The sequence below is a fragment of the Drosophila yakuba genome, chromosome 3R (assembly GCF_016746365.2).
Source record: "Drosophila yakuba strain Tai18E2 chromosome 3R, Prin_Dyak_Tai18E2_2.1, whole genome shotgun sequence".
Taxonomy (NCBI): domain Eukaryota; kingdom Metazoa; phylum Arthropoda; class Insecta; order Diptera; family Drosophilidae; genus Drosophila; species Drosophila yakuba.
The window spans coordinates 27,358,286-27,371,475 of record NC_052530.2 but is presented as its reverse complement, the minus strand read 5'-3'; the positions used below and the strand labels follow the sequence as shown (position 1 = coordinate 27,371,475).

Here is a 13,190-nt window from a genome sequence, read left to right as displayed (position 1 = left end):
TTTAAGGGATTTAAAGACTAAAGCAACCATCATTTAATTATTACGACTTAATATGAGTTTTAGTCCAACAGAAAAGCAGAGTATTTAGAACATTAAACTAAGTACTATTTACATATTACTCAACTTAAAGTTGAGATTACTTGAACAAGGATTAACTTATTTAATAAATGTATTTAATGGCAACATTGTTGGAATGGACATGCATAATTGACGCCCTTTTGGGCATCCTGCATAAGTGACTTGCCTTTGGGCGCCTTTATTGACCATCTTCCACCAATTGGCAGGTGCTGATGCTGTGCTGTTGGCCAAATCGCCGTTGTTTCTTGTTGTTGCCAGCTGTTGGCGACCACCGCGTTTTTTCCCTGCACTTCCCATTTTTTCTGCTGCACATGACACTCCATCGCGAACGAGCTGCAAACAACGTGGGGGTAAAAAAAAAAAGGCGCACGGCATTGAATTACGGTCGGAGCCATCAAAATTGCACCATATGGAAATTAAGTTGGCAACTGCCGTGATACCGTGCCACTGCGATGCGATGCGAGAAAGTCGCGCAAAAAACCCATCTGCAGTCGTGTGTGCAAAGGTCAAGCCGGTGGCATTTCACCGCCATTTCACTGCCATTTCACTGCCTCTTTCACCTTTCGCCGATGCGCCGATTGCTGCGGTAAAACAAAACGCCCCTTGGAGTGCAGAATCCAGCATCCAACATCTAGAGTGCAGGGTGCAGGGTGCAGAATTCAGAATTGCGAGTGATTCGGCGAAAAAAACGCGCCGTTTAAGGGGATTAGGCAGTCAGTTGGAAACCGCTTGCTTGTTTGCCCGGTGGCATGCAGCTTGATGCACTTGACCCGTTTTTTCACCATTTTGCTGCCGCCACTCTGGAGTTCGGCGTGCAGTTCTTTATGCCCCGGCTGGATGCGTGGTAAAAAGTGAAGGAATCGGGCATAGGGATTCTCCTCCTGCATGGAGCCATGTGCCAGTCCAGTCCAGGACATGCCATCGTTTGCCATGCGATACTGTCGCCGATTAGGCGGCTATAGACGGGAAAAGTGTTTTGGGCGTGTGTTCTCCTCGATGTTTGTTGGTTTTTGACGCGGCGCCGCGTAAAAAGCGCATTTTTTTCCACTAGACTGTGCTTTTTTTCCGCGCTGCCTGGCCAGCAAGGCTGCAACCTCAATTTTTCGGTCACTTTTTCTGCACTCTGACGGCTTAATTGGTGAACATTGTTCCCTAACACTCCATTCATGTGACGGGGGCATCATAAACAACCAGCAAACTAGTCAAAACAAGTGTTTTTTCTTCGCATTGTTTATTAAATGCAGTTGCTAGTTTTGCAATTAGGTGCCAATAGTGACAGTTTATAGCTTAGATTTGGTACTTCAAGGAAATTATTTGTTAGTTTTTAAATCTATAAGTTAAGTATATGTATAAGTAAAGTTAAGTTAGGTATATTCAAATATTTCAGTTAAGCTCTTCCCTGTTTTTAAAGTAAATACGATTGTTGATTTTCTTGAGAACATGAAAATAAGTAGACGTAAAAAATGATAGCATACTTTCTGGCGTTTGTCCGCTTGCTGAAATAATATCACAAGTTAAATTGACTTCTATGATAGCAGCCCAATTAATTAGATTTCCATAATTCATTTCCAGCTACTATATGCTTTTTTCTTATAATCTTCGTGGCTCAACTTCGATCTTAGTAATCTTTGTTTAGTTCATGACCAAGGATAATATATGCAGCAACTGCAATGGCAGATCACCATTTATATCGGCGAAATGGACGGTTTCCATATGTGAAATTTGAAATTCATAAGGTTGCAATTACAGCTTGCTGCTGGCCACCGAGTTTTATTGTTTTTGCTAAGTCTGCACTATTATTATACTATTTTGTGATATAGCTTATCTATTGTTGGGCAAGTGCTGTGTGTTAATTGGAGAGACGTGTGTGTGTGAGTGTGTGTGTGTGAGTGTGTGTGCATGTGTGTGCCAGTGTGTGTGTATTGCGAATGCATTTTCTCAAAGACCTGCATCCGCAGGTTCTGCATCGTCTTCATCCTTGGTCTTTCGTCCTGGTCATATCCTCATCCACATCCTCATCCACATCCACATTCGCATTCACATCCACATCGACATACACATCTACAATCACATTTTGCATTCTTGTACATGGATGGCCGCTCCTTCATTTCCAACCGCTGTGGATGCATAATTGCTTACGGTGCAGCCTGCTGGCAGGATGAGATGGTGAGATGGTGAGCTGGAAATAGAAATCTGAAGTAAGGAAAGATGCCGGACACGGCAGGACATCTGCCATTGTTCGCATGTGTGTGTTTCTATGCGCGCGTATGTGTGTTGTGTGTGTGTGTTTTTCAGGCTGTGCGCTTGTGTGTGTATTCGAGTATATTTGAATTTTCTCCTGGCGCTGGGCATATATGGCATATATCCCAGTGAGTGGGGTCAGTCGTCCTGACTCCGTCTTGCTGCCATTCCAGGTCCTGTCAAAACTAAAACGCGCCCGCTGCCAGAGACCAGAGCCCTGAGTCCTGAGTCCTGAGTCCTGCGTTGTACGTTCTGCGTTCTGCCTCCTGCGTTCTGAGTCCTGAGTCCTTAGTCCTGCGTCCAGACATGCACAACTTTCGCTCCATACAATATCAGCAATTTCCTTCGTTAGTCATTCGTTTCCTCGCATCTCACATCTCGCAACTCACATCTCCGCCTTGTTGTTATGGCTCCCACCGTTCAGCTGCTCTGTTCAGTGCTGCGAATTTGGGCCCGTCCCATTAGCCCGTTTCACTTTGATGCAAAAGCTGCCCGCCCGGGCGAGTGCTGGGCAGCTGGAGGAGGTCCTTCGCTCGGACCACGACGTCTGGACTGGCAACCAAAGGACATCTCGACGACGACAACTCCTAAGCTCACGTATATTCCACCGCCGCATGCCGTTTGCATGTGTGCTTGCTTCAACGGCACATACCATCCTCCATCCTCCGTGCTCCTGTGCTCCAGGCTTCGGGCTCCTAACTGCGGTCCCCAATCTCTGATACCCTCTGAAACCCCGCCCCGCCGTGTCCTCAATATGAGCAGACCCAAAAACCCCGGACACACTTGGATTCGGTGGGCATACTCATACATGGACACATAATGTAAATGTCCGCAATTTCTTTTTGGGCATCTCTTAGCTGCCGCTGCGTTCTTGCCATTTAGACTGGGCATCGAATACGAGTACGGGCATGTGGCCACCATCTCCTCCTCCACCTCCAGCTTCACCATCTCCATCTCCATCTTCATCTCCTTACTCCCTCCCTCCATCGTTACGGCGCAAATCGCCGGACTGCGACTACGACTACGACTACGAAGGCGCAGAGCAGCGGAGATTGCTTCTGCTGGCGCTGCCGCTGCCTTCGTCACCACTTTTCCATCATAGCACCCAACCACCTGGCGCCAAAGGCAAGTCGATCGATAATTTCCATAGTTGACCACTGCTGTGTATGCGAATTTTGAAGCGGACATCTACACAAACACATGGCCGGCGGACGGAGGCATCCTTTGGCCACCGCACCATCGCACCACCGCCACCCACCGCACATCCATATCCACATCCACATCCACATCCACGTCCACGTTCACGTCCACGTTCACGTCCATGTCCGCCCACCGGCACACATACTAGCGCACACTCTTAGACGTTACAGCAGCGAGCTGAAGGCAGAGCCAAGCTTTCTAGTAGCACACACGCACAGCAGCGGCCACAAGACTAGCACTGAGATTATGAGATTTGTATAAAATGGAAATTACTAGGTTTAAGCATTAAGATTAGAATACCTTAAAGTCATTTAAATGGTAAGCAATCAATATTTAGGATTATATTAGAGATATTAGTTACTTATAACATAGCTGTAATATTTTAGTAGCTATTTTTGGATATCTGCTTTCCCAATCACTTACCTATCATCCTTAGAATCCTTTGACCCATCATTGCGCCACCTGCTGTATGCAGCATCTACGTCAACGGTCCTGGCCAGCATGGACATCAGGCTCTGGCTATCGGGGATCCGAGCGGGTTGGGTGGGTTGGGTTTTGGGTTTGGGTTTGGGCTTGGGTTTGGGCTTGGGTGGTTCGTTGGCAACGGGAAAAGCAAAAGCAATAGCAAAAGCAAAGGCAGCCGTGCTGGTCAGCCGGGCCCACAATAAGTAAGGGTCTGCCATGAAGATAAAACGAAGACCAAGGAACGAACTGTTTCTGCAAAATGTTGTTTGCATACGACTTGCGACATGTGAAAAGGATAAGAGTGAATATGTGTGTGTGTGTGTGTGTGTTGGTGTGTGCGTGTGGAAGGAGGTGGGCGGGGGTGTGTGTGTGTGAGTGAGTAGATGGGTGGTTGGCTGTATGTATACGTGCATTTGGATGGACGGGAAAGCGGACGTTGGCGGCAAATACGTGAGTGGGAGTACGGCGCGTTTGGGGACCTCGGACTCGTCGTGGGCAATTGCCACGACCACCGGAGTGGGTGGTGGTGGTGGTGGTGGTGGTCCTTGCTGGTTCAGGGCGGTGCGGAATGGGCCTGGTCAAGCCACGCGGCTGGGATAGACGACTTGATGGTTCGAATGTGGATGGAGCGGCGTAGAGTGGAGTGGAGTGGAGTGAAGTGGCATGCCGTGGCGTGGCATGGAGATGTGGCGATGTGGAGATGCTTAGATGGGGCGGCGGAGGAAGGCGGAGGAAGGCGGAGGAAGGCGAAGGTTTTCCAGAGCAACGGCTACGGTTCTGGTTCTCGAGCAGCTTTTGGCGGCGTAGTGGGTGGCTTGGGTGGCCTTTCGAATGCTTGACTGCCCAGCGAGTGAGTGAGTGGGTGGTTTGGGTGGTGAGTGGACGACGCAAAGATGTACGCTAGGCGATTGTAAAATTTCACATTTTAGAGAATTAGACGTTTACTGGGATACAAACACACTCCCACACACAAACACATACATGCACAGAGACTCACACACAGACACTCACACACACACACATGTCCGGTCATCTATTGCTTAAATTTAAGAATGTGTATATATGTATTCGTTTGTATGTACGCAACCTGTGAACAATATACGTGAGTTTGAGGGTTCTTCGTTGGCATATGTATATGTATATGTATTTTTGGGTTTGGCTCCGGCTCTGCAAAAGTTTGGAATCTTGTATATAAGTAGTAGATGCCACTGCCTTTCGGCCATGTATAAAATATCAAAATTTTGCTTAGACATTAATTTGCCAGCAAGTACACGGCGATACACAGCCAACCAAACATGCATATGTATGTGTGTGCAAGTATGCGAGTATAGTATATCTCAACAGTATTGAGCTTATGGTCGGTTTTAATATTTTCTGATTGTTGTATATTTAAGATTTTAGGCAGACGTCGCCTGCATCTTGCCTGCATTTTCCCATATTGCAATATTGCCATCTTGCCATCTTGCCATCTTGCAATCCTGCAAGGCAAGCCATCTAGTCGTCCTGCAGCCGTAATACGTTTGTAATTAGTCTAATGTACCTTCTCCTTGTGGCTGCCCGAATCCCCAATTAATTTCAGTATGCGCTATTTCTCCCGCTGCAAAACGCATCCTGGTGCATCGAATTCTATTTTGCTTAGGTTGCTCTTAATTGGAAAGACGCAGGAACAAAGGAAGCAGGATTCTCAGGATATTCCTTGATTTATGTTTAATATTACATATAAACTGAAATTTTAGCTTTAACGTTATGCGTTTATCTGATAGTTATAAGTATATAAAATCAAGCCAAACAAAAGGCAACAGATCTTGGATTTTTATGTACATTTTATCGATTCTCGAAGGTCGAACAAGTCGCCCTTAAAGTTCACAAGGTAATAACATTTCCGTCAGTCTGTCAATGTAAGACGCACCCTTCGCAACGCAAAAAAAAAAAAAAACACAAAATCTGATACTTGGAGAGCTGTCGTAACAATTTTATGATGGTTTTTACACACAAGATGACCGTATTTACATATATTTACGAGTCTGACACGCAATCTCTCACATAGTAAAATAGGTGTACATATTAACTGCCCTAATCGCATCGATTTGGCATTTATGTTGATAGTAGATTTATCAAGTGCAGATACTCATTGGGGCATTAAGTTGTTAATAAAGCCCAACATTTAAGGGAATAAATCGAATTAGCACAGTACTGCGTTAATATTTTATAAGTGATTTGGTGTTTCATTTATGTATGTATATGAAGGAAGCAAAAAACTACTATATTTGTATGTTTCTGTACCACGTAAATGATTTTCTTAGACTATGTTGAAAAAATTACGTATACGACCTGATGAACATAATCGCTTCAGTTTCTATAAGCTTTTATTATGGTACAGAACTGCAAACTAGTAGTAGTAAAAATTGTAATAACAACAAAAATTGTAATAACAACAACTTAACTATCACGCGTCGCTTTGTTGCAAGCATTTTTAAGGATCTTAATAAATTGCGTATACGACATGTTAGCCCAGGCAACTTAGTTAACAGCTGTTAAGATCTGTAAATTTATATAGCCTTGCTTTACTAAAAAATAAATTTATTGATAGTTTCGTACAGCTTACAGACTGCTTTTTCTCTCATGAATGAAGCTGAGCTCCAATGCCAGTTGAACATTAGCTAAGTAATGGGTTATTTATTCAATGAAATGAGTATTCTTTTTGCAGCAACACAAACCTGTTGCGAAAAAGTGCTTCCTAATCGGTTCGGTGGCCTTGAATGGGGGCCGTTGACGCCATGCATGTGTAACATCCTCATTTGAGGTTCAAGGTTATGATTATTTACGACAAAGTATGTACTTCCGTACATGATTGCCGGCCATATACTCGTATGTTCAGAAGCACATAAGCACATAAGCACACATGCACACATGCACACATGTGCAGTTTGAGGTCCTTGCATGCACATGCCCATTTATAACTAAGTACCTACTTATGGACCCCGCTGGCGGGAGGCCGGCAAACGGCATAAATGCAGCTGAATGCAGCTCATTATCATTTAAATACGCAGTGTGTTGGCCTAATTTGCAGGAATGTCTCAGTGTGCGTGTGCGTGTGAATGCGTGTGTGTGTATTGGTGTTGACTTGACTATTTATGAGCCAGAAGCAACAAACCTGCTCCACTCAAGCACATGTAGTGGCATGTACCGGCTAATACATAAACGCAATTATAGGGACATAAATGTGTACATAATTATAATGCACATTATAACGTCTAGCCACATAGCACAATTCGGTTGTCCTTACAGGAAGTCCGAATTATAGTAAATACTTGTTCACTCAGGCGAGTAAATAAATGCATTCATGCAGTATGTACATAGTACAACCGGGCACATACTTAACGGAATGAGTTCGTTTGATTTCATTGCCAATCGAGAGCTCAATGGCCTTGCGATTTAAATGCATTGCACATAGTGGCATTTTCAAACATAATAAGTCAGTTAAACAATTGTGTCGTGCTTAATTAGCACAGCTCATACTACGAATGCCTTTTGATTTCTACCTAAATGAGCTGGTTGTATATAATAAAGGCAGCTGAATGAAATAGAGTGTGAATACACTCATAAGAGAGGTGAATAAATCCAGCTTTTGATTACCACAAAAATGTTTTAGGCATAATTAAGTTTTCAAGAGAGGAGTATACCATATATTGAATGATTTGCTATTAAGAATTTATATCTGTTTAAGAAATAACAGCCAAACTTTGGCACATTTACCTTGAAAATGGCAAACACTTGAGTGCAAAGTGAGTTTTTCTTTAAATGTGATACACCGACCGACTTACTTACGAACTAAAGCATTATAAGCGTCCGGTAAAAAGGAAAGCGTTTTCTTTTCAAGTTTTCACTCTTTGCCAATTCCGCAAATGTTTTTTTTGTTTTTTTTTTTATTCTATTTGTCCGGGTTCAAAGTACAATTGAACGAAATCGAAAGTTTTTTTTACATTTTTCATTTTATGTGTGTTCTTGCTTACACTTATATGGCCAACTAACTGTACATAAAAGGCCCCATCATCCATGCATTCAGCAGAGGACTACCCCCAGTTCCACCAGTTCCCTCAGTATCCTCAGTATCCTTAGTACTCCAAGTGGACCGAGTAAACCATATACTTACTGTTTGTGTGTGCAAGTGCAGCAATAAAAATGTTGGATTTAAATTATTGCTTCACAGCGAACCGAAAGAGAACAGTGGACGACCGCAGGAGGATGTCTGGCTGAATAAGTGGGACAGGATCAGGACTAGGACCAAGACGAGGACCAGAACTAGGAGCATAGTAGCTTTGGAGCAAGGACCAAGGCGGCACCACCTTTTTGTAACCTACTCCCACTGTCTATGTGTGCTTCATGCTGTTGGAAAAATAATGTGATTCATGTCCTTGAATCATAAAACCAATTTTTTTTTCCCCAACTCCGCCTCCTGCTCGCCTTTTGTGTGTGAGTGTGCCAGTTAGTGAGTGTGAGTTTTGGGTATGAGTGTGTGTGTGTGTGTGTGTGTGCCGGACTCCTTATTTTTTTCCTTCCTTCTTCGGTTTTGTTTGTTTGCACTTTTTTTTGAGCAGACGTTGTCTATATAAAAATATATATTCCATGTCATCGTTGGGTGTGCGATGCGGTGTGGAGCGGCACAGTGCTCCAATGCCAGCTCCAATGCCAGACATCCGGCTGGCTATCGCCGGGGCCACTGGATCTGGGCTAGACGAAACCGGCAATATCCATTTAGGTGACTCAATGCCAGTCGAATGGTCCAATGCTCAGTCCTCACTCCTCACTCCTCTGTGTGCCCCCCATACGAGTATGTATGTGTCTGTGTGTCGGCACTGGAGCAAGGCATCAAACTTTTATATTTGTTTTTATATTCAATTCAGAAGTTCCAAACACCCTCAGTCGCCCAAAAGAAAAGGACTCGCCGCTCTCAGTTACATATCTGTTGCTTCTCACCAACACCAACACACACACTCACACACACACATAAACAAATACAGACACAGAAACAGACACACGCACAATCGTACTGATGGGTTTGCATACTTAGTGGGATTTTTTCCGATTATTTGATACAGAATCCCCATTAATGCATGCACGTTTACGGCCGTAATATTTGCCAACTTGGAGGATCTTGGCAGACAGTCGGCCCATTGTGTTTGTGTGCCCTTCACCCAGACATTCGGAGATGTACGAGAGTCCAACTCTTTGCACATATCCACATATGGCCAGGATACGTTCGTTTCCATGTGTGCATCCACATTTATACTTCTATTTTTTTTCGTTTTGTTCGTTTTCTCTTCTAAACACATACTTATGGGTATATGTGATGAAATCTATGTGTATATTTGATTGTGTTAGTGGTGGGGGAAGATGAGCGGGGTGGAGGGGGATTGGAGGGGGGGCAAGGATGCTGTCCGAGTTTTTATTTCGCTTCTGCCATGTATGGGCAAACATGAAAGACATTAGGGTAGGTCGGTGCCAGACTACTTAAAGAAAAATTTGTTATGCCTTGCTTTATTTAATGCGAATTCCTGTGCTCAACTTTTGCGAAAGAAACTTTTTCCAAGGCCATTCTCCCCCCCGAAAAGAAAATAGTGAAAGTCGCAAAAAGGAAAATAGTGAAATAGTGAAAGTTGACGGGGTTACAAATGCGCCTGCCACCCATTTCTATTGAACTTGCCAAGTCGAAGGATAATGCAATTAACCGTAGCTTAACGCCTTTTGTTTGGAAATTAATTCCATTACACTGCATGGCCAACTTATCGCATTTGGCTTGGTTTCCATTGGTTTCCGTTGAAATATCTTTATTGAAACTGGATATTTAATGCAATAAGCGTGGACAGACTTTGCTTTTAGTCTAATTTCTTTTGAAAAGCTCTAAATATAAATAACATGCATGTTTACAATAAAATTGTTTGAGCACAAATATTTTTTGGCCTTTGAAGTAAAAAGGTAAATTGACAAAGAGCAAATAACTGAAATTGCTTAGTAAATTGCAAAATAATGTTTGCGACTTGATTTGCATTGCCTTTGTCAGGAGTTTAGTTATGGGTTAATTTGCTAGCAAAGCATGCTTAATTTAAAGCAAGCATATGTTCAAGTTCAATTAAATCTTTGTTGTGCAAACTGTATATGCACTTGTTTTTGTATGCTTAATTAAAAAATAAAAACTATTTTGCATATCTCTACGTTTGCATAAGTTCTTTTTTAAAGAAACTTTTTGTTAACTTTTCTGGTGCTCTTGTTTCATTTTTGTAAAAAATATCTTTTGTAATTTTTCCTTACCGATTGCTCCCGTGGATTTTCGCCACTGATTTCGCCAATCCTAAGATGCGATCCAGCTGCGACGCCGTGGGCATCGGCGTAATTAAATACTGAGCTGTGGATGAGGATGAGAAAACAGGACTCGCATCGCAGGATGGAGACAATACCGTTACGGTCAGCGGCGCCAAATTAAGCGAACTGTTTTAGCGACATGCTGGCCCTAATCGAAACCCGATACTTTGTCGCTTCCTGAGGCCGTCGGGTAATTAGCCCACGGTTGAATTGCCGCTGGCGCTACCGTGGCTCCAACCTGCTGGGCTCCAATGCGTGTGCAGTATGGTAGTATAGTATTCCTTCACATTGGCAATATCTGTTTGCAGGAAGAGCGATAAAAAACGAGGAAGAGGAGCGACGGCAGCGGCAACGGCGACTAAATAAAAGCCAAGACAAATAACAAGCATTTTTATTTTAATACCGACACTTAATATAAACCTCATGGAGCCACAAAATCACGCTCCATTTGTTCGGGCAAGTGCAGGGCATACATAGCATCTCTGGCTGGCAAAGACGAGTGGCGAACAAAAAAAAAAAAAGAGGAAAGGAAAGGAAAGGAAAGGAAGAGGAGCAGCAGAGGAGTCCTGGAGTCCTCGGCTCGAAGGACCAACTCCTTTCTCGCCGACTCATGCACTTGTTGATTTTTATTAAATGTTGTAATAAAATAACAGTTAAGTTGTAACTTTGAGTGGGGCACAAAATAAAAAGGACCGCATCAGCACTTGCACCGTTGACACAGCCAGCAAGCGGCAGCAGTAGGGAAACGGATAAAAAAATAAAATACATACAGAGCAACATAAAAAAGCTTTAGCACCACACACAGTCCTTTCCTCTATCTAGCCATCCTATTCCCACAGTCCCACTTTCTCCTCCACAACCAGGAACAGGAGCAGCGATGGGGATTCCCCGACAGAAGGGAACAGAAAAGTAAGCTCATGAGCGAGCAGAAATAATAAAAGTTCATGAATAAAAATCTGAATGGGTGAATACAAACAGATATCTGTTGCTTTTGGCTTTAAAAACCTGGCAGGCAGGCAGTAAGGCAGGCAGGTCCTTTTGACCGACTGATAACCAACTCCCTGAACTGACCTATCGCAACAGCAAGGATATCGCTTATGCACATTTATGGCATTAGAATAAAACAATCAGTCCCAGTCAGAAGGTCACTTTTTAAAGGATTTGTGAGGGTTTCCCAGTTGTTGTTTAAAAGAAATGGAAATGGGCTGGCAGTTTATTGAAGGTTTCAGGCGAAAGTTGAAGAAAGTTTAAACATATTGAGTGGCTTGATTGCTGATATGTTTTTTAGTTGAGCTTCGTTTTATTCTTCCCAAGCTTCATTTGATTCATACTCGTATAATTCCCTGGGAACTATAGCCATGGGAAACGGCTAAATTCCATTTAATGGTCGAGTCTGAAACTCAATTCTGTGCCCAGTGGACCTTGAGTTGGTAGCACCTGGACTCGGTTTAGCGAATCGCTTGATACACAAATACGGTTTTGCCAAACGCAGGGCGCAATTCAATAAAAACCAATGGAGTACTCGCGTCCTTGCTGAAAATAGTAGAAAATAAATGGTAAAAAAAGAGTGGAGGTGGTGCTGGTGGTGGTCCATCAACATCTGACGGTCAAGTTAATGGTTCGCTGATCAGGATACGGCCCCGGCTGCCCCATTGCCCACCTTCAAAAGACCGCCGGAGTGCCGAGATTCCGGCGGAATGGTATGGAGCGGAGCGGAGCTGTGTGGCGCGGTTGTGTTTCCCAACTTGAGAACATGTCCAGATCAAGTTGTCGGAAAAAGCGACTACCAACGCAACGTGGCTGGGCAACCGCCGCAGCAACTAACGAACATTTGCTAATCCCCCCACTAGATTCTGAAGGAGAACTTCAACTCCAACTCCAACTGCGACTGCGACCCACAACTTGTCCAGTCGAAACCCCATTTAAATAAACACATACACACACACTTTGGAATACATATTTCAGTTCTCGGACTTGCGGACTTGGCTCAAGGGAACCCAGCGATCCAACGGACCTGGGTACGAACCATTTCCATGCGTCTGGACAGCCTTCTTCTTCAGTCTTTGCCTTTGCCGCTCTGCCATAACTAATACTGCAGGCGAGGCCAGGGATGTGGATGAGTTTGGGGATGAGGTTGGGGATGTGGATGTGGATGTCGCATAAGCAATTTCTGGCCTCCGTACCCTCGCAGCTCCCTTCGCCTTCGATGAATTCCAGCCATTCGAGTTGGTCCGCGGTCGTTCCAAAAGGACATGGCTGTTGCTGTTGCTGCTCCTGCTGCTGCTACCCAACCAACAACCTTTTGATGTGTGTGCCTGTGTGAGTCGGGGCGAGTCGAATTGAGAACGGGGTGAAAGGATGTGGGGTCCTTGGCTGAAAAGACGAGCTAGGATGAATATTTCCGCTGAATGCTTCGCAAATGCAGAGCATTCACCCATTCCTTTGGCGTCCATCGTCATCTCCTAGTCGTTGGGCCGACTACGATGTCGTTGCCGTTGTCGTTGTCGTTGTCGTTGTCGTTGGCCGTTCGCTGTCGCCGTTCTCCAGTGTCCAGTGTCCTGTGTCCTGTGTCCTGTGTCCGTTGTCCTGGAGGCCCAGTGTCCGTTGCAAAGGCAGCTAGAAGGAGTGTGTGGTAGGGGAGGTAGTTCTACAACTACAACTACCACTTCTACCACGACGAACAAGCAGTGGTAATTCGCAGGCAACTTCTGGGCAACCGGGCCGAGGATGTGACAAGCTCCTTCCAGCCATCCAACTCCTGCCACTCCTGCCACTTGGCCACTGCCATCTCAATCTACGCGCTCTGCTCTGCGCCCATGTTGCGCCTTGGCATATCGGCCGCCCCC

At 44.5% G+C, this 13,190-nt stretch overlaps 1 protein-coding gene across 1 annotated transcript; it reads right to left on the bottom strand.

Moving 5' to 3' along the window:
• Positions 1-1,292: 1,292 nt before the first annotated feature.
• LOC120321783 lies at positions 1,293-3,715 on the bottom strand. The gene is made up of 2 exons (XM_039375682.1): positions 2,709-3,715; positions 1,293-2,257 (listed from the first exon to the last, which is right to left on the bottom strand). The coding sequence occupies exon 1, from the start codon at positions 3,505-3,507 to the stop codon at positions 2,791-2,793; it is 717 nt and encodes a 238-aa protein (XP_039231616.1). The 5' UTR covers positions 3,508-3,715; the 3' UTR covers positions 1,293-2,257; positions 2,709-2,790.
• Between the last annotated feature and the right edge of the window lie 9,475 nt (positions 3,716-13,190).